This window comes from Aquila chrysaetos, chromosome 23, assembly GCF_900496995.4.
Source record: "Aquila chrysaetos chrysaetos chromosome 23, bAquChr1.4, whole genome shotgun sequence".
Classification (NCBI taxonomy): Eukaryota; Metazoa; Chordata; class Aves; order Accipitriformes; family Accipitridae; genus Aquila; species Aquila chrysaetos.
This window is the reverse complement of record NC_044026.1, coordinates 20,370,761-20,395,481: the sequence shown is the minus strand read 5'-3', so window position 1 is coordinate 20,395,481 and position 24,721 is coordinate 20,370,761. Positions and strand designations below refer to the sequence as shown.

The 24,721-nt window shown below is 42.0% G+C and overlaps 1 protein-coding gene across 4 annotated transcripts in view; it reads left to right on the top strand.

Moving 5' to 3' along the window:
• CTPS2 (CTP synthase 2) overlaps window positions 1–24,721 on the top strand; it is an 82,810-nt gene that overhangs the window by 11,037 nt on the left and 47,052 nt on the right. For all 4 annotated transcript variants that reach the window (XR_005931225.1, XR_005931226.1, XM_029999025.2 and 1 more), the window contains exons 7-13: window positions 3,242–3,322; window positions 7,242–7,393; window positions 7,647–7,779; window positions 17,692–17,780; window positions 18,541–18,635; window positions 19,495–19,557; window positions 20,209–20,252. Coding sequence is in view for 2 of the 4 variants with exons in the window: in XM_029999025.2 (XP_029854885.1) it covers window positions 3,242–3,322; window positions 7,242–7,393; window positions 7,647–7,779; window positions 17,692–17,780; window positions 18,541–18,635; window positions 19,495–19,557; window positions 20,209–20,252 (657 nt within the window). In the remaining 2 variants the exon portion in view is untranslated. The remainder of the gene's footprint in view (window positions 1–3,241; window positions 3,323–7,241; window positions 7,394–7,646; window positions 7,780–17,691; window positions 17,781–18,540; window positions 18,636–19,494; window positions 19,558–20,208; window positions 20,253–24,721) is intronic.

The following is a 24,721-nucleotide window of genomic DNA, read 5'->3' as shown; positions in this document are numbered from 1 at the left end:
CCCTTTAAGTACTGAAAGGCTGCAATAAGGTCTTCCTGGAGCCTTCTCTTCTCCAGGCTGAACAACCCCATCTCTCTCAGCCTTTCCTCATAGCAGACCTGTTCCATCCCTCTGATCATTTTTTGTGTCCCTCCTCTGGACCCCCTCCGACAAGTCCATGTCTTTCCTGTGCTGAGCACCCCAGAGCTGGACGCAGTACTGCAGGTGGGGTCTCACCAGAGCGGAGTAGAGGGGGAAAATCACCTCCCTTGACCTGCTGGCCACACTTCTTTTGATGAAGCCCAGGATACAGTTGGCTTTCTTGGCTGCGAGCACACACTGATGGGTCATGTCCACCTTTTCATCCACCAAGTACCCCAAGTCCTTCTCCACAGGGCTGCTCTCAGTCCATTCTTGTACCACATACTATAGGGAACCCAAAGCCAGCAAGTTTCACCTCATGCCAGTTGGCAAATGATGACAAATGCTCAACTCCTTCCATTCTTTCTCCCCAGTGCTCTAGTAATGAGTATGTGCTTATTCCCTGGCTGCAGTGTTTGCCTCCCTGGCACTTTTCCTTGGCAGCAGAGAGGAGACATGAGTAGGTTGCAGCTCCCCTTTGTGATACTTGTCTGCCATTGATGTTAGTCCGCTTGGTCAAGTGTTGATAGCAGTGAAGCCAGGGCAGCACAGCTTCAGATGCCAGTACAACCCCAGTTCAAACCTATGGTCATATCTTCCTGAGCTGCAGCTGGTGCAGTTGAAGACACACTCTGTTTCTAGGTCTGCTTCAGGAACAGAAAAGGATGATTTTGCTCTTTTGTGTGAGGCTGCTTGTTAAAGAATATTTTCCTTACTTGATTCTGAAAGTTGTTGAGCACTTTCCATTCCCATAAAGTCCACTGGGAGAATAAGCTTCCTAGCACTTCTCAGAAATGAAAGAGTAGTGAGAATAGTCCTACTTCTGTATAGTATTTATATCCTCAAAAAGGAAAAGTGATTCTTAAAAGCATAGTCACACAACTAAATTTTGTGTTGTGCTTCTTTCTGATAATTTTTTTTAAACTCTTGCATTTTATATTTATCAAAAAGCATGTTTATAATTTCAAAATGAATGGCTTTATAAATAGGATATATGAAAGATGTGTTAGGTAGCTTCAGATTGTTGTGACCTGGCAACTGTAATCAGCTTGTGGAGGGAAAGACTTTTATTAATGCAATGCTGCTCTATATTCCAAGCTTCAGGGCCTAAATTTCTAAATCCCTCTTGAGGTGCTAATTGCATATGGAAAGTTGGATGTGATTTTTGAAGGCCTTTAAGGTAATTGCCAGTGTCTGACTCCCCCCCCCCCCCCCCCCCCCCCCCCCCCCCCCCCAATTAATTTTTAAAAGCCTGTTAAGTGTGTGTGTATAATAAAAGAAAAACAGACTGTCTAGTCACTTTCTCACATATTGAGTTCTTGCCTGGAGTGGTTCTGGGACTGCCAGAAGTGCAGTACCATTTTTTTACTTTTTTTTTTTTTTGACATTGCTGTTGTTGACCGCGAAGGCATAGAGAGATTACACTCTGAGCACAGCCTCTTTGACGGTGTTATGAAGTTGCTTGGGCACTGCTTCAAGTAAATCTTTAAATGGTTGCTCTTTTGGGCAGGGGCCCAATGCCAAGACAACACATGGGGAAGTCAGGAGGGCTTCCTTCATAAGCTGTGCTGCCAGGCTGCCTGATCTAAACTCGTCTAGACCTATTCTTAATACCTGCTGCCTCACTGTCTGGTCTCAGGCTTCCCTGAGGTGGCATGCTGGGCCAGTCTCAGCTGTGTATGTACAGGAGCCTTTCTGTTCTCCATGGGGTGTTCTAAGCGCTTAATGAATACGCTGTATCTGCAGATTTAATGGACTCTGTTACAACATTTTGAAAACTGATTATACATTTGTCAGTGCTGCCCTATTCAATTGAATTGTTCCTCACCTTCTTTGTATTATGTTTCTTTGAGATGCATCTTGGCCACTGTTATTGTAGTTTTGTATTTTCATGCTGATTCTGATGTTTTTGATTTCTGTGACTGCATTAACTTTAAATTTGTCTCAGCAAGATGGATCATAGATTTCAAAGTGGATTTAATCCACTTTTTAAAGTGGATTTAATCATTCCACAGTATTATCAAGGTTTATGAATTATATCTTCAAACAGTACCCAGTTTTTAAGTATAAGTTGTGCTTAATTGAATGTTTGAATTGTTTCATAATTATTTTTTTATTATTAGAATGTGCACTAATTTTCCCTTATACTTGGCATTGGTTTTCTGTTTCTAGAATTTCTTGCAAGGGTAGAGGAAGTTAATTAACTTCATCAGTATCAGTGTACCTAAGCTGCATTCTAGCAAGCTGATCAAAGGTCAGCTACAAGTTTCTGAACAAAAAAGGCTTAAAGCATTAAGTAGTTGCATTTGCTAGAAAAGGAAAATAATGAATTAATCTTTTAACAGGATCATCCTACTTTCTGTTATACTTTCAGGATTCAAAATAACTTAAGGTAGTAAACTGACTAATCAATAGGCACACTGATAGAGCAGTTCTGCATTTTGAGCTAGTTGGCTGAAGATACATAATGCAAAAAACCGCCTTCCAACAAACACCAAAACACATGCTTATTTTCTTTATTGGTAAAAATTATCAATATTTTCTAAAATTCCTGAGTTTTATATGTATCCGCAAAATAATAGCAGAATAATTGCAACAGGAAAAAACCCACAAAATTATGCAATGGTTTTCTCATATTCAACCTCCTTCTTTTTATCATGATGTGCAAATTAAGAATTATGAAAAGGTGCTCAAGTACTGAAATACTAGAAAACATGCATGTAAGCTAAGTATTATTGCTCTAAATTTAGCTGATAAGGTCACTATTTCTTTTGATTCATCATATTATTCATACTTAGAGAGCTGCTAGACTTTAGGTAAAGAGTATTACAATAGTAGCTACAAGAAAGGAGAACACGAGGAAGCAGTATTACAGAGAATGCCAAAGAAAGGTTAATAAAAGTGGGTCAGTATGGGCAGGGAACTGATTTACTTCTGCCTTGCTAGCAAGTATTTGTGAGCTATGAGATAATTGTAGAACTCCAAAAGAGGGGAAGAGAAGTAAAGGCACATTTGTTTGTGCTGTGTTTCCAAAGGAGATTAATCTCTCCATGAACACTACTGAGGATTTTCTATTGGTTTGCCTAGTAAATATTTGAGATTTTTCCTTCTGTTATGACAGATTGTCTGCAGAAGTGCAAAACCTATAGAAATGGCAGTGAAGGAAAAGATTTCCATGTTTTGCCATGTGGAGCCTGAGCAGGTCAGTACTTTAATGTTTTGTCATTATTTAAACAAGGGAAAGCATACAAATATTTCTGTGCATTTCTGTTTTCAACTTCAGACTGTTTCATTAACATGTAATTGTTTTTACAATTTTTATCTTGCTGTCATGTACACTATAACACTTCAAAAATATTGGGAGTTTATATGTTAAATTTTATGTCAAATGGTCATTAACAATTTAAATGCATGTTATGTAAAAAGTTAATAAAAGGAACTGATTTTGAGTGCATGATTAATTGCTATACATAGTTGTGGAAACTGTGCAGTTTCAAGCTATCGTTGGTTATTGTCCATAAATCATCTCAGGTGGTTATAATAATGGATGAACAGAGTGTAGTTAAAGCTAGGGGTTTTGCTTATGTCCATAGATCATCACAGCCACATGAATGCTTTTTCTGTGATAATATGGAATAGGCTATTCATGCCCTTTAACATGCTTAGAACATCTACTGTGTAGTTATATATCCTTTTATAATTCATGTGTGATTTTGGCCTTAATAGTTTGTGATGAATTGCTATTCAAATACTAATTTTGAGAAATCAAATGGTCTTTAATAAAATTTTTGCAAGTGAGAGCATTTTACTGTTCAATGTAATGTATAATACCAAAGGGATAATAGATGCCAACACTTATGCTGTATTTCAAATAGGTATCAGTGTTGACATCTCTGCAGGTGTGTAAGAAAAAGCTTTTTATAGTAAGATTCCAGATGAGGACATAGAGAGCAGTGTGGCCATTACTCCCTGCTCTCCCCCCTCCCATCCTTCCATCTTACTATCTGTGGAAGAAAACACCCTTGAGCTAGCTTCTGGAAAATCCTTCAGAAATGCCTTTGTAATTCCTCTCCAGCCAGAGAGAGTCAACTGGAAGTTCAATCAAACAAAAATGTTGTGTGCTTTTCTGTCAGTATCAGGCCATGTGTAAGCATATACTCAGATTCCAACTGCAGTTATTATGCCAGTCTAACTGGTCCAAGAGTCCCATGTGTAACTGAACTTCCCTAAGAGCTCCCTGGCAGGGAAGGAAGTGTCTTCATGGCACTGGTTTTTTTGGTTTGGTTTTTTTTTTTCTTCTTCTCTCAAAGTTCTGCCTTTTAGGGTAGAAGCTCAATAGTTTTAGCAGTCACAGCTTTCATGAGAAGCTGAGCATATGATCCCAGGCAGAGTGCTGCAGTCTTTTTGTACTGTTCTGGCTAGCTCAAATGTCTATCCACAGCACTGCATTGTGTAATATAGGTGTGACCCTGGCGGTTAGACCCAGTGGACTCGACTGGGATGCTGCTAGTTGCTATACTGTGTTGCATCCACCTTTTTTTTTTTTTTTTTTTTTTTTCCCTTTTCATAACTGTATTCATCAGAATTCTGCAAAGCCATTCTTGTCTTAAAATTAATGAACCACTTCTGGATTTCAGAAGACACTGGCCGCATGTCTATATATTCCCTAGAATGATCCTGGATTTCTCGTGAACTGAAGGATTGGATGCATCATCAGTCTTCTTCCTGGAGCTATGTGCAATGCCAGTAGAGAAGCAGCTACAGTTTATTTTGTGTCTAGAACAGTGGTTTACAGTCTCAAGGAGATCAGTCTTTTCAGTCCACCTTTGCCATTTATTTGCTGTTGTAGAATCACAGAATAGTTGAGGTTGGAAGGGAGGTCATCTGGTCCAGCTCCCCTGCTCAAGCAGGGTCACTTAGACCCAGTTGCCCAGGACCATTATTCAGGCAGCTTTTGAATATCTTCAAGGATGGAGACTCCACAACCTCCCTGGACAACCTGTGCCAGGGCTTGGTCACTCTTACAGTGAAAAAGTGTTTCCTGATGTTCAGAGGGAACGTCCTGTGTTTCAGTTTGTGCTCATTGCCTCTTGTCCTGTCACTGGGCACCACCGAAAAGAGCCTGGCACCATCTTCTTTGCATCTTTCTCTCAGGTATTTCTATACATCGATGAGATTTTCCACCCCTATACCCCCGAGCCTTCCCTTCTTCAGGCTGAACAGTCCCAGCTGTCTCAGCCTTTCCTCATAGGAGAGATGTTCCCATCCTGTAATCACCTTCATGGCCCTTTGTGGGCCATGGACTCTTTCCAGTATGTCCATGTCTGTCTTGTACTGGGGAGCCCAGAACTGGACCCAGTACTCCAGGTATGGCCTCACCAGTGCTGGACAGAGGGGAAGGATCACCTCCCTTGACCTGCTGGCAACACTCCTCCTAATGCAGTCCAGGATACCATTGGTTGGCTCATGTTCAACTTGGTGTCTACCAGGACACCTAGGTTCTTTTCTGCCAAGTGGCTTTATAGCTGGGTGGCCTCCAGCATGTGCTGGTGCCTGGGGTTGTTCCTCCCCAGGTGCAGGACTTTGCACTTCCCCTTGTTGAACTTCGTGAGGTTCCTGTCAGCCCATTTCTCCTGCCTGTTGGCAGGATGGCAGCACGACCCTCTAGTGTATTGGCCACTCCTGCCACTTTGGTGTCATCTGAAAACTTGCTGAAGGTATGCTCTGTCCCATCATCCAGATCATTAATGGAGATGTTAAACAGGACTGGACCCAGTACTGACCCCTGGGGTACTCTGCTAGTTACTGACTTTCAACTAGACTTTGTGCTGCTGATCATCATGGTCTGGGCCTGGCCATTCCACCAGTTTTCCTCACTGTCTGCTCATCCTGCCCATACATGAACAGGTTGTCTGTGAGGATCTCCTTCTTGAAATCCAGGTAGACAATGTCCACTGCTCTCCTCTCATCTGCCAGGCTGGTCACTTCATCATAGAATTTTATCAAGTTGGTCAAGTATGACGTCCCCATGGTGAATCCATGCTAACTACTACTGATGATTTTCTTGTCTTTTGTGTGCCTGGAAATGGTTTCCAGGACTGTCATGACTAGTCCATGAAGACCACATGCTATTTTGTCCACAGACCAACTCTAAGTGGAATTTTTTTTATTAATTTGCTTTTATCGAATAAGTCCTCCCTCCTCACTTCAATGTATGTACCACCAAAACAAAAGCAGTGTCTTCAGCTTGTTTCAGGATTATAACAGTCTCCATAGTCAGCACGGCTGTAACCTAGAGCAGCTAGTGATTCTCTCTTAATGTTATATCCTTAGGATGGTAGCTGCCAAGTTTGGAAGTACAGTTGGATAAGCCTTATTCCTACTGTAGGAGGTCTCTGGTTACCCTATTCTTTTTGCTGTTGAATGGGCACTTAGAGAGGCATGGGGCAGCATGCGTGTGTACGTACTTATGTGATGAACAGAAGTAACTCACAGATAACTGAGTATCCTTTACTTCTCATGTATCAGGGAAGAACACTTGTGCTTAGGATTCTGAACTCTGCAGTCTTGTGTAAGCCAAGTTCAATGAACTTAACTGCCAGCAGCTTGGATGCTGTTTATAAACGTGTTCTTAACTAAATGGTCCTTGAATGGACTAATACTCATTAATTAATTGCATAACCTAATTCACTATCAAAATTCTTTTAGGAGGCTTTATCGCAACCTCATTGGGTCTGCTTTGTTAGGTTCTATTTGTGTTCGTTCTTTCCCAGTTAATATTCTTCAAGTTTGTGAGAGAGGGAGAAAGAAGTGTTACCAAGCATGACTGCTTGTGGGGCCAGATGTTTGTATTAAAACTGATGTATTGATAGGCTTGACAAGCTATTTTTGTATGATGGTGTAATGAAGAAGTGAAACACATTTTTACCTTTTGGGTAACTTTTTCCTTGTAGATCTAGTGGAACCTTAAATACTAGCTGTGCTGCCTTACCCATTCAAAAGAAGAGTATTTAAACATTAGCATGTATGTAGAATACAAAACGCGTGTAGTATACAAAAAATATATGTTTCCTATGAAAAATTTTTAGGTAAGTCTTTTACGTTATGCTTTTTTTTGTTAGGTGATATTTATCCATGATGTTTCTTCTACTTACCGAGTACCAATCCTGTTGGAGGAGCAAGGGATCATTAAGTATTTTAAACAGAGGTTAAATTTACCTATTGATGACCAGCCAAGTGATCTTCTAATGAAATGGAAGAAAATGGCTGACAGGTATTCTAACTCCTGCTGCTTTTTCCAGAAGTGTTTTAATTCAGGTTAGGTTTTTAGTTGCTGTGAAGTCATCAAACTGGACTGGGCTCAGGAGCATGCTGCTGATCAACACCTGTGAATGGTCTGGGTTTAAAAACATTGTCAGTTTTGAGATTTTAGAAGATGTTTTGTGAAGATAAAGAAAAAGCAAACACTGTTAAGATGTTTTCTTTCTGAAAATTGGTATAATAACCAAAAAACTTGTTTTTGGCAGATACGAAAGGTTGCTGAAGGTGTGTTCCATAGCTCTCGTTGGCAAGTACACAAAACTAAGTGATTGCTATGCATCTGTTTTCAAGGCTCTGGAACACTCTGCGCTGGCAATTAATCACAAACTGGATTTAATGGTGAGGATATTTCTGGCTTTTGCTTTCAGGAATACTTTGAATATACTCTACTAGTTCCCGTCACGTGAGGCAGTTTTAATTCATGTGGAAATTAGAAAATGAATCATGCAGATAAATACAGACTGGCCAAGCATCTCATTTTTTTTAAAGAAGTGTTTACGGTTTTCATTATTTTATTTGGAACTAAATTTATCTGAAAGGAATGCTGTAATTGTCCAAAACTGCATCTGATTAAAAAGCAGACCTTACCTGTAAATTTATATTTATTATCAAACGTAGGTTTCCCTTGTTCTCATGAGACTGGTTATCATGTTAATGAGATTAGCTTAAAGACAGGAGAAAATAAATAAATTGGAGAGCAGTTTAGTTTCTTTTTAAAATCCAGTGCCAGAAGCTGTTGCTCTTCATTTCAGTTAATATTCTGAGAGCCCTCTGTTTTATCTTCAGCAGGTTTCTAATGATATCAGAATTGGGCCATAAACTTAGTTTCTCCAAGATAGAAGTTCCTCAAATAAAGGACTATTTAGGGATCTAACTTGTCTCATTTTAATGAGAATAGAAAGTTGAAGTACATGGGCAAAAACTGTTATCAGCTTTCTCACTAGTGGAACTATCAGTTTCCATTGCTGAGTTTTGTTGCTAGGGTTAGCAAGCATGGGGCAGAGAAGCAGTGAAGAAGGGTGCATTATTATCACTTAATGGGTGATAATGGGTACAGAGGACATTTTAGCAACTTGCAGTAGCAAAACAGTAATAAATGGTCACAAAGTATCAGCAACTATGTGCTGCTTTAGGGTGATTCATTAAATGATGTAAGATAGATTGATGGAAGTGGGCATTTGCAGGCTGTACTGCACTCAGTAGGTTTTGGTCTCTGCCTGTCTCTGATCGAAGCAAGTTTGTGTGTTTATGCACTTCGGTAACTGCTGAAAATTGCCGCGCCCTGTGACCTTTGTTAATCATTCCCTTTTTCGTGATATGAAAAATAGAAGATATTAGAGTGAAAGTTTCAGTGTGTCAAAAACTACAAATGGGTTGCTTGGATAATGCTTGTGCAAGGAAAGCAGGTGGTTTCCACTCAGCTCTAAAGTTTCTCACTGGAACTAACCACTTTTTGACGAGGAAGGTCATTAATATCCAGGATGGCTTAACAGGTTGCTAAAGGCAGCAGGCCAAAGACATAGCCACTATTCTGTTGTCTCAGTCCATCTACCCCAGAAAGAAGCAGTGGGAGCACCTAGAACAACCAGGGGTGCATATGTAGTTCTTTAATGAAGCACAGAGTAATGAATACATGGGAGTCCTGTTTACAGTGATATTTCCAATATTTTTGGGGAGAAGAAGGTAAGTTCCCTAAACCATGAACACCGAGTACTAAAGAAGGAATTTCTCATATCAGAACATCCTTCTGGTAACATACTTCTGTTTGCTTGAGAACACGGGTCACCAGGATTGTATCACCTCAGGTGTTTTCTTTTCAATGACTTGGTGGAGAAGGTGACTAGCCCTATACTAAGATAACCAACTATGTTTTGTACCCTCCCATCACTGCTTGGTTCTGATGGACTGTTAATCAGATGGTGAAGTAGTTGCAGCAGCTTGTGATGATGTAGAATGTACTTTTCACTGTGGCTTGTGCTGTTTTGGGCTCTGATATCACCCTGTTGTTTTCTCGCAGTATCATTCAGCTGCGTGTCAGGCACATGGGTCAGCTGCAAATCCTTCATCTTTTGTTTCTGATTGTTGATGTCATCCCAGAACCTTTTCAAGTAGGGGAGACATGCAGAGCTGCACAAACAAAAACAAATCTGAACTATTTTTTCTGTAGGACTTCTTTACTGAGAGAAGTGGGTTGATTTATTCTCTGGGGAGGGGGGAAGAGGCCCTTCCTATCAAGAGAAAAGGAAAAAAACCACAACTGCTTATCTTAGTGTCCTTCTACTCTTGTCCTCTGTAAGGTATGCCGAATGTTGAATAGTATAGAGACAGAGAACAGGTTGCTACCTATCATGTAAAACAGCTAGGGAACCACTCAAAACCAAAATAACTTCATGTTTAGTAAGAGGAAATATTTTCCTACGAACTAAGGAACTTAATGCATAGTGTTCACTGCTAAACAGTATCTCTGAAATTATAAGGACTAAGCAGAATTCAAGTAAGCTTTATGTGTTTATGTGACAAAGAAGCCAATTGGTAGGTATCATGGAAAATATAAAAAATCAAAACCAAACCAAACCAAAAACCACCAGAACCTCAGCTTAGGGAAGAAGTAGCTTATTTTAAGGCTTAAGCTGTCTCCTTTCCCTTGAAGGGAGACAGGAGGAGGTGTCGTGGAGGAAGGAAATAAAATAAATACATTTGTAGGAAATAGATAAGCTTTCTTCCACGATAAGTTTTCTTCCACAATATACGTATACATGTAGCTGGGAAGTACTCAGGCCAGTTGGACATACACAAGTCCATGGGACCACACAAAATGCATCCTGGAGTGCTGAAGACGCTGGCTGCTGTCACTATGAGGCCACTCTCCCATCGGCTTTGAAGGGTCATGGCAACTAGAGGAAGTTCCCTCAGTTGCTGAAGCAAGCGGCTCCAGTGCCGGCAGGATCTGCAGCGGAGCACTCCGGCACAGCGCACAGCGGGGGTTCCCGAACCGGGGGAACCTCCATGGAGTGGAGAGAGCCGCCGGGAGCCTGCCGCTCACACCACAGTGGCTGACAGGACCTGGGTGGTGCCAGGAGCAATGGTGTCCAAGCCACCACACCTGTAGAAGAAGCTCTTGGGGAGCACCAGCAACCACGGAGGGCAAACAGGGTACGGCACGGCAGTGTGCACGGCAGGGCATGCAGGAAGGGCGCTGAAGTGATGGTGTCCAGCCGGCACAAAACCACAGCCTCTTGGAGCTCTGCACCCACTGCGTGTGATGCAGCTGCCCAGACGGAGCTCCGGAGGGAAGAGGCAGCCACCCTGGTGTCAGGTCTGCAGGCTCTGCCCTGCTCTTACCCTGGTGCTGGGCGGCCGCTGCAAGCAGAGCTCCTCTGCTTAGTGACAGCTCTGGGAGGAGGTGAGGGGGTTGAGGAGTATCAGGGAGTGCGAGAGAGAGATACAGACTGCTGGAATCGCACCCTGCCTTCCCTGGGGCAGGCCCTTACAGACAGAAAGGACGCATGATGTGGAGGGTTCCCTGTCCTCTCTCCACCTGGCTGAATGCAGTGACTCAGGGGATAGGGGGGAACAGCGACAAGTTCCTGCCCAGCACAGCAGGCATGTCTCCTCTGTGACTACCCCATCTTGCCAGGTGCCCTTGCATAATAGGTACAAGGCTCTGCAAGTGGAACTGAACAATGACAAGGAGGATGGTTCATCTAGCTTGGCGGTGTCACCAAGGTTAAGTGGGTCTATGCCCTGCATCAGAACTGCTTCCATAAAGAAAAAAAAGACGGGTCGTTGTCGTAGGAGACCCTCTCCTGAGGGGAACAGAAGACCCAATATGCAGACCAGACCCACTTCTTAGGGAAGTCTGCTGCCTCCCTGGGGCCTAGGTTAAAGATGTGAAAACTTCCTACCCTGATATGGCCCTCAGATTACTATCCATTATTGATTTTTAAGGTAGGCAGTGATGAAGCTGCAACAAGAAGTCCGAGGGCAATCAAGAGAGTCTTCAGGGCCGTAGGATGACTGGTTAAGGGATCAGGAGCAGAAGTAGTGTTCTCCTCTATCCTTCCAGTTGCAGGGAATGATGAGGGAAGAAACAGGAAGAGGCAGCAGATCAATACCTGGCTCCAAGCCTGGTGTCACTGGCAGAATTTTGGGGTTTTTGATCATGGGTTGGTCTACATGACAGTGGGCCTGCTGGCAACAGATGGGGTATGCCTGTCTGGAAGGGGAAAAAGGATCATGGCAGAGGAGTTAGCAGGGCTCAATGAAAGAGCTTTAAACTAGATTAGAAGGTGGAAAGGGATAAAACCAGGCTTGCTAGAGGTAAGCCTGGGGGCAGCACACCGATGTTTGAGGGATGGTGTGCTAGCAAGGTCCTTCAGTCTGCTATCTCAGTGGAGGTAGGGGATGGAGATCCATGTGACAGCAAAGATGCAAGGGTTACTGATGTGTTAGAAACCACGGAAACGCCTGAGAATGGTCACGTAGGAATTAGGGCTTCTCCCCCGCAAAAGGTGGCAGGATCAATAGCCCAACTGAAGTGTATCTACAGCAATGCACGCAGTATAGACAACAAACAGGAGGAGCTGGAAGCCATTGTGCAGCGGGAAAACTGTGATATAGTTGCCATCACGGAAACATGGTGGGATGACTCGTGCAACTAGAGTGCTGCAATGGATGGCTGTAAACTCTTCAGAAGGGACGGGCAAGGAAGGAGAGGTGGTGGGGTAGCCCTGTATGTTAGGGAGTGTTCTGATTGTCTAGAGCTTATGATGGTGATGATGGGGTTAAGTGTTTATGGGTAAAAATCAGGGGGAAGGCCAACAAGGCAGATATCATGGTGGGAGTCTGTTACAGACAGCCCAACCAGGATGGCAGACAATATTCTACAAGCAGCTGGGAGAAGTCTCACAAGAGCTAGCCCTTGTTCTCGTGGGGGACTTCAACTTACCCGACGTTTGCTGGAAATACAGTACAGCAGAGAGGAAACAGTCTAGGAGGTTCCTGGAGGGTGTGGAAGACAACTTCCAGACACAGCTGGTGAGTGAGCCAACTAGGGAAAGCGCCCTGCTGGACCTGTCGTTTGTGAACAGAGAAGCACTTGTGGGTGATGTGATGGTTGGAGGCTGTCTTGGGCACAGCGACCACGAAATGATAGAGTTTTCGATTCTCAGAGAAGTAAGGAGGGGGGTCAGCAGAACTGCTGCCTTGGACTTCTGGAGGGCAGACTTTGGCCTGTTTAGGGAGCTGGTTGACAGAGTCCCTTGGGAGGCAGTCCTGAAGGGCGAAGGAGTCCAGGAAGGCTGGACATTCTTCGAGAAGGAAATCTTAAAGGTGCAGGAGCAGGCCGTCCCCATGTGCCAAAAGATGAGCCAGCGGGGAAGAACCTGTCTGGCTGAACAGTGAGCTTTGTCTGGAACTCAGGAAAAAAAGGGGAGTTTGTGACCTTTGGAGGAAGGGGCAGGCAACTCAGGAGGACTACAAGGATGTTGTGAGGTTATGCAGGGAGAAAATTAGAAGGACCAAAGCCCACCTAGAACTTTTACTGCTACTGCCATAAAAGACAATAAAAAGTGTTTGTAGAAATACATTAGCAACAAAAGGAGGGCTAAGGAGAACCCCTGCATCCAATAAAGGACAGAGAGAAACATAGTCACAAAGGATGAGGAAACGGGTGAGGTACTTAATGCTTTCTTTGCCTCAGTCTTTGATAGTAAGACCAGTTGTTCTCTGGGTACCCAGCCCCCTGAGCTGGAAGACAGGGATGGGAAGCAGAATGAAGACCTCATAATCCAAGGGGAAATGGTTAGCGACTTGCTACACCACTTAGACACACACAAGTCTATGGGCCAAAGAGGATCCACCCAAGAGTACTGAGGGAGCTGGCAGAAGTGCTCACCAAGCCACTTTCCATCATTTATCAGCAGTCCTGGCTAACCAGGGAGGTCCCAGTTGACTGCAGGTTAGCAAATGTGACACCCATCTACAAGAAGGGACAGAAGGAGGATCCAGGGAAATACAGGTCTGTCAGTCTGACCTCAGTGCTGGGGAAGATTATGGAGCAGATCATCTTGAGTGCCATCGCGCGGCACATACAGGACAACGAGGTGATCGGGCCCAGTCAGCATGGGTTAATGAAAGGCAGGTCCTGCTTAACCAACCTGATCTCCTTCCATGACAAGGTGACCCACTTAGTGGATGAGGGAAAGGCTGTGAATGTTGTCTACCTAGACTTTGGTAAAGCCTTTGACACCATTTCCCACAGCGTTCTCCTGGAGAAACTGGCTGCTCACGACTTGGACGGATGTATGCTTTGCTGGGTAAAAACCTGGCTGGCTGGCCAGGCCCAAAGAGTGGTGGTGTGTGGAGTTAAATCCAGTTGGCGGCCGGTCACAAGTGGTGTTCCCCAGGGCTCAGTACTGGGGCCAGTTCTCTTTAATATCTTTATCAATGATCTGGACGAGGGGATTGAGTGCACCTTCAGTGAGTTTGCAGATGACACCAAGTTGGGATGGAGGGTTGATCTACTCGAGGGTAGGAAGGATCTCCAGAGGGATCTGGACAGGCTGGATTGATGGGACGAGGCCAATTGTATGAGGTTCAACAAGGCTGAGTGCCAGGTCCTGCACTTGGGTCACAACAACCCATGCAGCGTGACAGGCTTGGGGAAGAGTGGCTGGAAAGCTGCCCAGCAGAAAAGGACCTGCGGGTGTTGGCTGACAGCCGGCTGAATATGAGCCAGCAGTGTGCCCAGGTGGCCAACGGCATCCTGGCCTGTATCAGAAATAGTGTGGCCAGCAGGAGCAGGGAGGTGATTGTTCCCCCGTACTCAGCACTGGTGAGGCCGCACCTCGAGTCCTGTGTTCAGTTTTGGGCCGTTCACTACAGGAAAGACGTGGAGGTGCTGGAGCGTGTCCAGAGAAGGGCAACCGAGTTGGTGAGGGGTCTGGAGCACAAGTCTTATGAGGAGCGGCTGAGGGAACTGGGGTTGTTTAGCCTGGAGAAGAGGAGGCTGAGGGGAGACCTTATCGCTCTCTACAACTACCTGGAAGGAGGGTCGTAGCGAGGTGGGGGTCGGTCTCTTCTCCCAAGTAACGAGCAATAGGACAAGAGGAAATGGCCTCAAGTTGCGGCAGGGGAGGTGTAGGTTGGATATTAGGAAAAATTTCTTCACCGAAAGGGTTGTCAAGCATTGGAACAGGCTGCCCAGGGAAGTGGTTGAGTCACCATCCCTGGAGGTGTTTAAAAGACGTGTAGATGTGGTGCTTAGGGACATGGTTTAGTGGTGGACTTGGCAGTGCTAGGTTAACGGTTGGACTGATGATCTTGAAGGTCTTTTCCAACCTAAATGATTCTATGACTAGAAAAGGCAAATATCGCACCAACCTTCAGGAAGAGCAAAAAGGAGGATCTGGGGAAAGAGCAAAAAGGAGGATCTGGGGAGATGGCAGGTGGTCAGCTTCATCTCATTTCTTGGGAAGGTTATGGAGCCAATGCTCCAAAGAGTTGTTTCTGTGTTCACAAAAAAGAAGAAAGTGGGAACAGCCAAAATTAATCCCTGGAGACTTTCAGATCCTGACTAGAAATGGGCCCTGAGCAACCTGCTCTAATTTGAGCTTCTTTGAACAGGGGTTGGGCTAGACACCTCCCAAGGCTCTTTCCGACCTATGTGATTCTGTCACTAAATAGTGTTTTATACTGGCAGCTGCATAGTGGGAAACTTTTATGATATGTAAAGTAACTTTGCTTTTAGCAAAAAAACTGAAAGGCGCCAAGTCTGCAAATGCATGGTTAGCTTTGTGTGCAGCTTGTCTTAAGTTTGGTGGGGCTTTTGCATTAACAAGTATGTGATTCAATGATTGCTGGAACTCCAGTGCAGTGCTGAAATATTGTATTGGCTTTGCATGGCAAGATTTTGGTAGGGGGGGCTACAGGGGTGGCTTCTGTCAGAAGCTGCCAGAAGCTTCCCCTGTGTCCCATGGAGTCAATGCCAGCTGGCTCCAGGACAGACCTGCTGCTGGCCAAGGCCAAGCCAATCAGCAATGGTGGTAGTGCCTCTGGGAGAACATATTTAAGAAGGGAAAAAAGAGTTGCTGCACAACAGAAACTGCAGCCAGAGAGAGGAGTGAGAACATGTGAGAGCAACAGCCCTGCAGACCCCCAGGTCAGTGCAGAAGGAGGGGGAGGAGATGCTCCAGGCACCGGAGCAGAGATTCCCCTGCAGCCTGTGGGGAAGACCATGGTGAGGCAGGCTGTCCCCCTGTAGCCCAGGGAGGTCCACGCTGGAGCAGATCTCCACCTGCAGCCTGTGGAGGACCCCACGCCGGAGCAGGTGGGTGCCTGAAGGAGGCTGTGAGCCGTGGGAAGCCCATGGTGGAGCAGGAACCTGGCAGGACCTGTGGCCCCGTGGAGAGAGGAGCCCGTGCTGGAGCAGGTTTTCTGGCAGGACTTGCGACTCCGTGTGGGACCCATGCTGGAGCAGTGTGCTCCTGAAGAACTGCAGCCCGCGGAAGGGACCCACGCTGGAGCAGTTCATGAAGAACTGCAGCCCGTGGGAAGGACTCATGTTGGAGAAGTTTGTGGAGAGCTGTCTCCCGTGGGAGAGACCCCACGCTGGAGCAGGTGAAGAGTGTGATGAGTCCTGCCCCTGAAGAGGATGAAGCAGCAGAGACGTGTGATGAACTGATTGTAACTCACATTCCCCGTCCCCCTGCGCTGCTGTGGGGGGTAGGTGGAGAATTTGGGAGTGAAGCTGTGCCTGGGAAGAAGGGAGGGGTGGGGGGAAGGTGTTTTAAGATTTGGTTTTATTTCTCATTACCCTACTCTGGTTTGATTGGCAATAAATTAAACTAATTTTCCCCAAGTCGAGTCTGTTTTGCCCATGATGGTCATTGGTTGAGAGATCTCTCCCTGTCCTTATCTTGATCCACAAGCCTTTTGTTATATTTTCTCTCCTCTGTCCTGCTGAGGGGGGGAGTGATAGAGCGGCTTTGGTGGGCACCTGGTGTCCAGCCAGGGTCCACCCACCAGAAAAGTTAACAGACAAGGGCTTCTACTGTACTTCCCTGTATGTGCTAACCTCCTTTTAAGTTTTTTTGTCCAAAGGCTCTCCGCATAATCCTGTGTTCCGAAGGAACTGCTTAATATTGTATGTGGCATCCACATATCTGAATGATGAAATGTTGATGCTGTTTGAAGTGATAAATGTGCTGGCTCAATATGTTTGGCAAGGAAACCACAATTAACTTCAGCTGTAATTAGTTTCCCTTTCCAACCTCCCAGCATGATAAAGTGTTCTTCTAGTTGATCCTGTAGTATTCCACTAGTATAGAATAACATTCGTAAGTAGTTATTTTTCTGTTGTATTTTTGATGCCTTCTGGAGTGTGCAAAAACTAGAAAATGTTTGCTAGAAGACAATCCTATCTGGAAAACTTTCAGCAATCTTCTTGTCGGTTTCTTTTCTCTGCACACAAATGAGTTTTGTCATTTCAGATGATCTCATTTTTATGGGGGAAGGACTCTGTAGCAGGATGCTATTAATTATGTTATTCTGAGAAAAAGACTGACAAAACCAAGAATCAAACTCTGTTCTTTTGTGTCCCCAGTGTAGTACATAGCTGCCTCACTCATTTGCTCTAGTGGTACCTCAGGAGCCATGCTTATTAATGGTAGTAGAGATTCTAATGCAGTATTTCTAGTAGGATATAGATAATGAGTCTGCCTCCCTCTCTGCAGTTGATGCTTTCATGACAGTCCCCAAGAATGCCTTTCTCACAGACTAGGCAATGGAGGTTTATCCAGTCTTGATAAGATTAGATAAATGGTGGCACCCAAAAGCTAGGAAGGTGAACACCCTGGCCATATCTCATTTGGATGTCAGGATAAGGTCAGCACCACCCCATGATTGATGCCCTGGTTTCCATTGGAAGAAAACCTGGGTACACAGTTAAGAAGCATTCCAGCAAGTCTGCTTACCTGGAGGATAGCAAAATGAGGACTGGAGGCAGGCAGAACTTTGGAGCTATGTGCAAAGAAAGGGGCATGGATTGCTGCAACTAGAGCAAATACTGGCTCTTCAGAGCAAATACTGGGTCTTCAGTGAAGTTGTTACCAGTTTATTGGGAAATTCGCTTGAAACTCTAATAGTTTGTCTTAATGCTATTAAAAAGTTGGTTTTATAGTGTATGCTGCTCTTTTTGTGGAAGAAAAGACTATTTTATCGCATATTTTATTGCATATTTTTCTTTGTTAGTACATAGATTCAACAGAACTTGAACGTTCTATGGAAGCGGAGAACTCAGTGAAATATCACCAGGCGTGGCACAAACTGTGCAAAGCAGAGTAAGTGGCATCGGATATGCTGTATTCCAAATGCAGACCGTGATATTTATTTCATATGATGAAAAGTGCTTTGGTAAATCACTTCTCAGTGCATCCAAATTTCCGTTACTTATGTAAAGGGATAGATGTGCGTGGTTGGTGACAAACTTCAGACATAGCAACTTAGAGTATCAACCTATATACTCAAACTCTGCTTTAATCTCTTTAGACAAGTTGCAGTTCTTTGGTTGGTTTTTTTTTTTCTTTTTTTTTTGGATAGCTAGATTTCTTTACAGTGCGGGTCAGTTGTCAAAGATTTTTCTTTGTCAACATGCATCATAGTGAAAGGTAGTTAGATAAAAGCTTAGTAAATGCTGGTGGCACTCTGCAAACGTCTTTAAGAATCATTGCTGGGATTTCAATTTATATTTGTAAAGGGATGTTTGTTGTCAAAATGCATTTAATTTCTTCAGTATTACTTAGTAGACAAAGTTGTGGTGTTAAGATCCTAGAGCGGTAAATATGTAGCTAGTTTATTTAAGCGATATGTATTTAAGCAGTGGGAATTTCACTGTGAAGCATGAGGTTGGGGTGGGTAGATGAGACAGATCTCCCAATTTAGAGTTAAATTCTGTGTATTCTGAATGGTCATACAAAACATGCCTTTTGTGCATTGTGCTTGCTTTGTTATAACCTCAAAAGTCTTTCTTCAATTTGTATGGACTTCCTTTGCTGGCTTGATTCTACATGTTGGTTGCTTTATATATGGCTGTCATTACAGTGGTATTCTGGTCCCAGGAGGGTTTGGAATTAGGGGAACAGAAGGCAAACTCCAAGCTATCTCCTGGGCAAGAACAAAGAAAAAGCCTTTCCTTGGTAAGATTGTTAGAGTCAGAAATTACTGTGTTTTGGAGGTGTATAGCAAGCTAATTGATAGCATTAATAAAAAAAAACCCCCAAACCCCCAAAAAATCCCAAAACAACAAACACACACTAGGGAAGGATCCTGTCTTAGGGAAGTAAGTGTACTGGTGTAAATATTTGCCTTGTAAATAATGCCCAGGGTCATAGTCATATATTACATCAGCTGTATAAGGAAGGAAAAAAAAGACTATCCCAACTCCAGAAGTTTTATTTGCTATATTCGCATTTTATGTGGAGTGTTGTTGCTTCTCACTGTAATTAAATCAGCTTCATTATAGATATTAATCAGTGTGCAGAAAACATAGGTTTGTGGACCTATGTGGACACATTTGCTATATTAAATATTTTTTGTTGATTTACTGGTATATTTTATTATGGTAAAGTCTAAAGAGCCCATCTGGCCTGTAAGCTAAGTGCTGTTTATGTAAGTGCCTCTGAAGCTTTGGTTCCTGCTTCACATTTCTTGCAATTTTGTAAGCAACTACTTTGACTAGTTGCCAAAGCAAAATTTGAATCTGGATGTACCCAGGCTTTCTTTGCAGTAATTATTGGTAAAACAGATGGGAGGAAGAAAAAAAATTTTTGAAAGGGCTTAAAGCACATAATTGTCTCACATGTATTTACAGTGTGCCGAGTTTGAAGAATGAGTTTTACATTAAGAGCTGTTTTTGTTTTAGCTTTTTGGTAACTCTGTGTATATACACTGGGTACCAAGATTTCGAAGCAGTCAAGTTTAAGACAGGACAGCAAGTACTTTGTCAGTCCTACTCTTTGTCCTTTTAAGTTCTGGGGTTTTTGTTTTCTCTTCTAGGAGTTTGCCTCGGAATGCAATTAGCAGTTGTGGAATTTGCAAGGAACTGTTTGAATTGGAAAGGTGAGCTCAGTATGCTAGTGTGAATATGATTTGCTTAGAAGAAATTTTGTTCTATGTGTGAAAGGTATATCTGTTATTACAACTATTGTATAGATCCTATGATCATTAGGTATTTAGCTCTTGCAACATGATCATTTTCAGCTAAGCACCCTGTGCTACCTTTCTGTACAGGGGAGTAGGCACTCTCATTATGCAGATTGCTTGAAACCTGCTTCTTGATCTAACCAGTGTAGGAGAAAGTATGCTTACAGTTCACCTCTGTAGTCTCTGGAGTGTGCAGGTGGTGAGGAGTTAAAAGTGGGAAGTGGTTTTCTCACTTGCTTTCATTAGTTGGAGTAGCCAAACCATAGCCACAATTCACTGGTGAGCTAAATCTCTTCATACTACTACTGCAATACTACTACTATTGAATGAATTCCTGCCACTAAGAGCTGAGAGGAAAAAGTTTTGGGAAATAGGAAAGGAGTGTGTGTGACTGAGGTCATATGCTTCCTGTGGTAGCTTCAAAAGTGGTGCAGTATGTGTTTCAACATATAAGATTGTAGCTTAAATGTAGGCAAGCCCGAAAATGCCACAGAACTGTTATGATGAGTTTGTTGTGCATGTAGAGCAATGGAAATGTACTGTGTTTGTTTTGAACTTCTGTTTCAGATGCAAATTCTACAGAATTTGACCCAGACACAAAAAACCCTGTTGTAAGTACTGATTTTTTTTTTTCCTGCATATGTTGTGTGAACATACATCTTTTGTTAAAAAGGGAGTTACCTCTGTGTAAGTTAAGATCTATCTATATTTTTACATGGTAGGACATGGAGAGGTGTCCGCTGTCCCTATTCAGTATTGTTTACAAAGGTATTCTCTTTTAATAGTCCCTTGCCTTCACCTGCTCGCTTCTGTGATTTGCCTTAGCTTTTATTTTTGTAATTTTTCTAATAGATTCCTTGGCTATAGACTGATGCTGGGAGTAGACAACAATGTTTAAGTTGGCTTTACTGGAGAACAAAATATAAAAGTGTAGCACAAAGCTATTATAAAAATACAAATTTATATAAAAAGGATTATATGGAAAGCTGTTGAAAAATTCTAGTCTTTCCTTTATATAATAGTATAAATAACCACTATACCATCCTCACCCATGCATCTCACAGTCCTCCTTTTGAGAAAAATTTCAATGCTGTGGATATGACAGGGTTCTATATCATATGCCAATGGTCGAATTTTAGAGTGGACTTCTTCCAGGTATCTCCTAGTTCAGGAGAGTATAGTGTCACATTGTCATAATAGTAAAACTTTAAAAATGATCAGTAAGAGAGGGTTTTTAAGAAAATGAAAAAGAACAGAAATATGTGTGAGAAATAAAGTAGTATCTTGGTGTAAGATGTAAATATCTGTTCTAGTGATAAATTAAGTGGGTTGCTCATAGTGACCTACTGTTTCTTTATCAATTTCCTTCAAAAGAGTTTTGTTGGGATTTGTAAGTAAAACGTATTTTTCTCCACATCTGCTTAGTCTGAAACATGCAAATAGGAGGTTTTTAAAGCATTTCACCTGTTTGTCAAGGTTGTTTATATGCACAGGAGAGATAATATAGTCTGAACTTTTGAAGGTAAATTGGAGACCTTCAGAGTTTCAGTGTGAGACTTGCTACTAAAACTTGGTGGCATTTGGAAATGTCCTCAGGTGAACAGAGGTAAACTTTGCATTTTGTGTCAAATTTGTGGGCTTGCTGTTGTAAGAGGTCTCTTCCTTCACCCTTCTTGAATGTATGCAAAGGCATACTCTTTCACTGTAGGGGTCAATTTCACAATAGTAATGTGTTGTAAAATGTGGAAGATGTTGAAAGCTTATTGTAACTTTTTTGGGAAGCAAGAGGGATAGTGCAGAAGACTAATTCTGGGGCATCTTTATTTCTAGGGCTTTTTAGTGCCAGTTTTATTTAACTTCTCATGACTGCATTTCAGCTAGTCACCTCGGGTACCTTTTCAGGATGCAGTCAGATCATCAGGAGGGGATGACTCATCCTTTGGAACTGCCAGTTTCTCTCCATTATTCTAAGGGTTGTTTACAGTAGCTCCAATGCAGAGCTCCACACTTAGCTAAAGGGAGGAACACGGATGCTTGTCTGCTGCAGGTCTACTGGCAGTTTCTTCTATTACAGAAATGCTAGTGTGTATTAGTACAATATATCTAGGACAAAATTTTATATCACAAGTAATTAACTGGGTGATTTGCAGTTTGTATTCAAGGGCAAGTAAAGTATATGTGTGAAAGAAAATTATGTGGACATAAAATTAAGAAAATAATGGAGTGAATGTATGTGTCATAGAAGATTAATACAGTGTTTACAATTGAAGCAGTATGTTTGCAGTACATATAATGGATATTCTTTTGTTCTGAGCTACATTAAGGTTCTGAAATTGGTTATTACCAGTCATATTTCAGCATTTTAATCTGATCTTTGACATCTCAGTTCTGGGCAAGAAACAGATGTAAATCATTCCACGGGGGAAATTTGCACTATCAGTAATTATAACTACTAAATAATCTGTCTTAGGAGAGTCCATCTTGTGCTAAAAACTGTTTAGATATTCTATATAGTAACGAATTAGTAAAAACGATTGGATGAGAAGCAGATTAGTGAAGCTTGTGAACTACCAAACTGATGCAGATGTTTCATTATCCAAGAAAGTTAATTGGAAACACCATATCAGTACTGATAATACCTTGTGATGCCACTGAGTGGCTCAAATGAGTGCTAACCTAGGAGCAAAGCGGTGTATTTTTCTTTTGTTTCCTGCTCCTTTGGAAACTGAAGAGGGAGAAGAAGGGCACTGGTGAGGCAGTAGCTGTATTTTCTCTTATTTTTAAGAAAAAGGAAAAAAGGCAAAAGTTTAAAAATGTAGCTTGGCAGGGGAACTGGGGGGCAACTGTAAAATATGCAGCTACTTATATCCCTTCCAAATTTGCTAAGCATTCAAATACCCGGAACTGTACTCACCAAAGTTTATAGCTTCTTCTAAAGTACATATAAAGTATCTTGGTCTACTTTGCTTCCCTTTTGTCTGCATCTATGGAAATTTGAACCTTTTTTGTATTAGAAATAAAACCTGACATTGTCAAGTAATCATGTAACTCGGAATTAGGCTTCCAAAGGAAAAACAGGTGGCTGAAATAATGAGAAATGATATTACTGGCAACTGTCTCAATTAAAATAACACAAGTTATTGTACTATAGAAGAGCATTGTCTTCATTAGTAAAAAGTTTTGAGCATTGTAAAAGGTTTTTATGTGATGAGGCAATTATGACTTGTTCTGTTTTGAACCATGACGAATGTACAACTGAATGTGCAAATGTAGAGAGTTGCCTGCAATGCTGAATATCTGTTTCATTTTAGCTGTTTGTCTGTTTCTGCTGATTATCATTACAGCAATGTTGCTCAACCTGGGTTCTGCAAAAGCACCCATGAGTAACTTTAGATAGGAGGGAAACCCTGTATAACCCTGTATTGCTTGTTTTGGGGAATATTGATATCAACTACATTGACATGTAAATGACTGCAAGTATTGTAGAGTTAAGATTTCAAATACCTTGGAAAAACTAGTAGTCTCTGCATACAAATAATGGAAGTTCATGGCTTAATAATGTAAAACAGCCAAAATTGTGTATTTCAAATACTGTAGGGGAAAAAAGAATTCCTAAAGCTGAATATCTATGTGGTGAAAACTTAAAGGAAATGAGACCTAGAATTTGAAAATATTAATAAGCTGTGATTTATAAGCTGTGTTTGAGAGATTTGAAGTAGCTATTAGATATTTTCATTTAGGCTTAAATTAAAAATGTGTACTCTGAAGTAAAAAAAAAAAAACCCTGACCTCTAATATGGCAGTTATCTGTATTCACAAGACCATACCATTTACACTATCAAAACACCACCTTAAGGTTTTGGCTTCAATTCCTCTTTAACACACGTTTGATTTCAGTAAGGAAAATGAGGGAGGTACATGAGCAGCAATCACAGTCCCTCAAGTTCTCGATGTCATCTTGGTTGATTATGTGCAGCTCATGTTGCCATTATATATATTCTTAAGCTTTCTGCTTTACTTTCTAGCCTTTTGGATAACAATGATAGGTAAATTGTTACTGTTCTTTGCAGGAAGATAGCTGTTCAGGAAAGTAATGCATTTGCTTGACAGTAGTGTTTAGGATGAGTTTTCTGTTGCAAGTAATAATTTTAAAATTAGCCCCTTTAAAAGGAAACTGTATACTCTGTGAATGCTAATGAACTGGATTCACTGGATGGCAGAAGAGTTATTTGTTTTGTTCCATTTCCCTTGTCTTCCTCTACTATTAAACTTGGATTTATTTTTTTGGATGAGCCTTTTAATTATGTTCTTTGTACATTTTATTGCAACTGCATCTGATACTGTTCTAGAAGAAAAAAAAAAAGACTCTTTCCAGAAATAATTCTAATGTGCTTTTTTGTTTGGTTGGGTTTTTTTTAAATTTAAAAAAGCTAATTTTAATTGTGACCGTTGTTCTTTATGACCTATTGCACCTTGTGTAAGATCATGAAACTTCAGATATTGCACCAGGTAAAATAAGTGCATTTTCTGTAACTCGAGAAATTGTGCAGAAACAGATTTTGCCAGTAGGTGACACTCTTACAACATGATTGTTTCTTGATGACCACTTTTCCTATTCAGGATGTCAGTAACTCGATTGAATTAAAAAATTTCAAAGGTTGTCTAAGAGATGAGAAGGAATGTATGTCCCACTCATGCAAAATCACCTCTTAAAATTCTGTGATTTTACTTCTGTGTGTAAGGTAGCTAACGTAGCTTAGTAGGCAAATGTGTGTGGGATATACTTAGTTTTGAAATCAAAGCATATGGTTAATTTAGAATAATTTTTTTTCATAAACCAGAAAAAAGTAATAAATACTATTATTTTCTTTTCTTTTCTTCCAAGAAACATAACACATTTTAACAACTGAAGGGTTTGTGTAAAAGAATGGCCCAGGAGCCTGTTAGAACATTCATATCATGTTTAAATGTCATAATTTTTAAGTCTTCTATTCATGCATCACTGGTGTGGAGTACATTATTCCTCATTTCATGGAGGGGAAATTCAGGGATAGGAAACCACTTTAGTGTGGGATCTTGA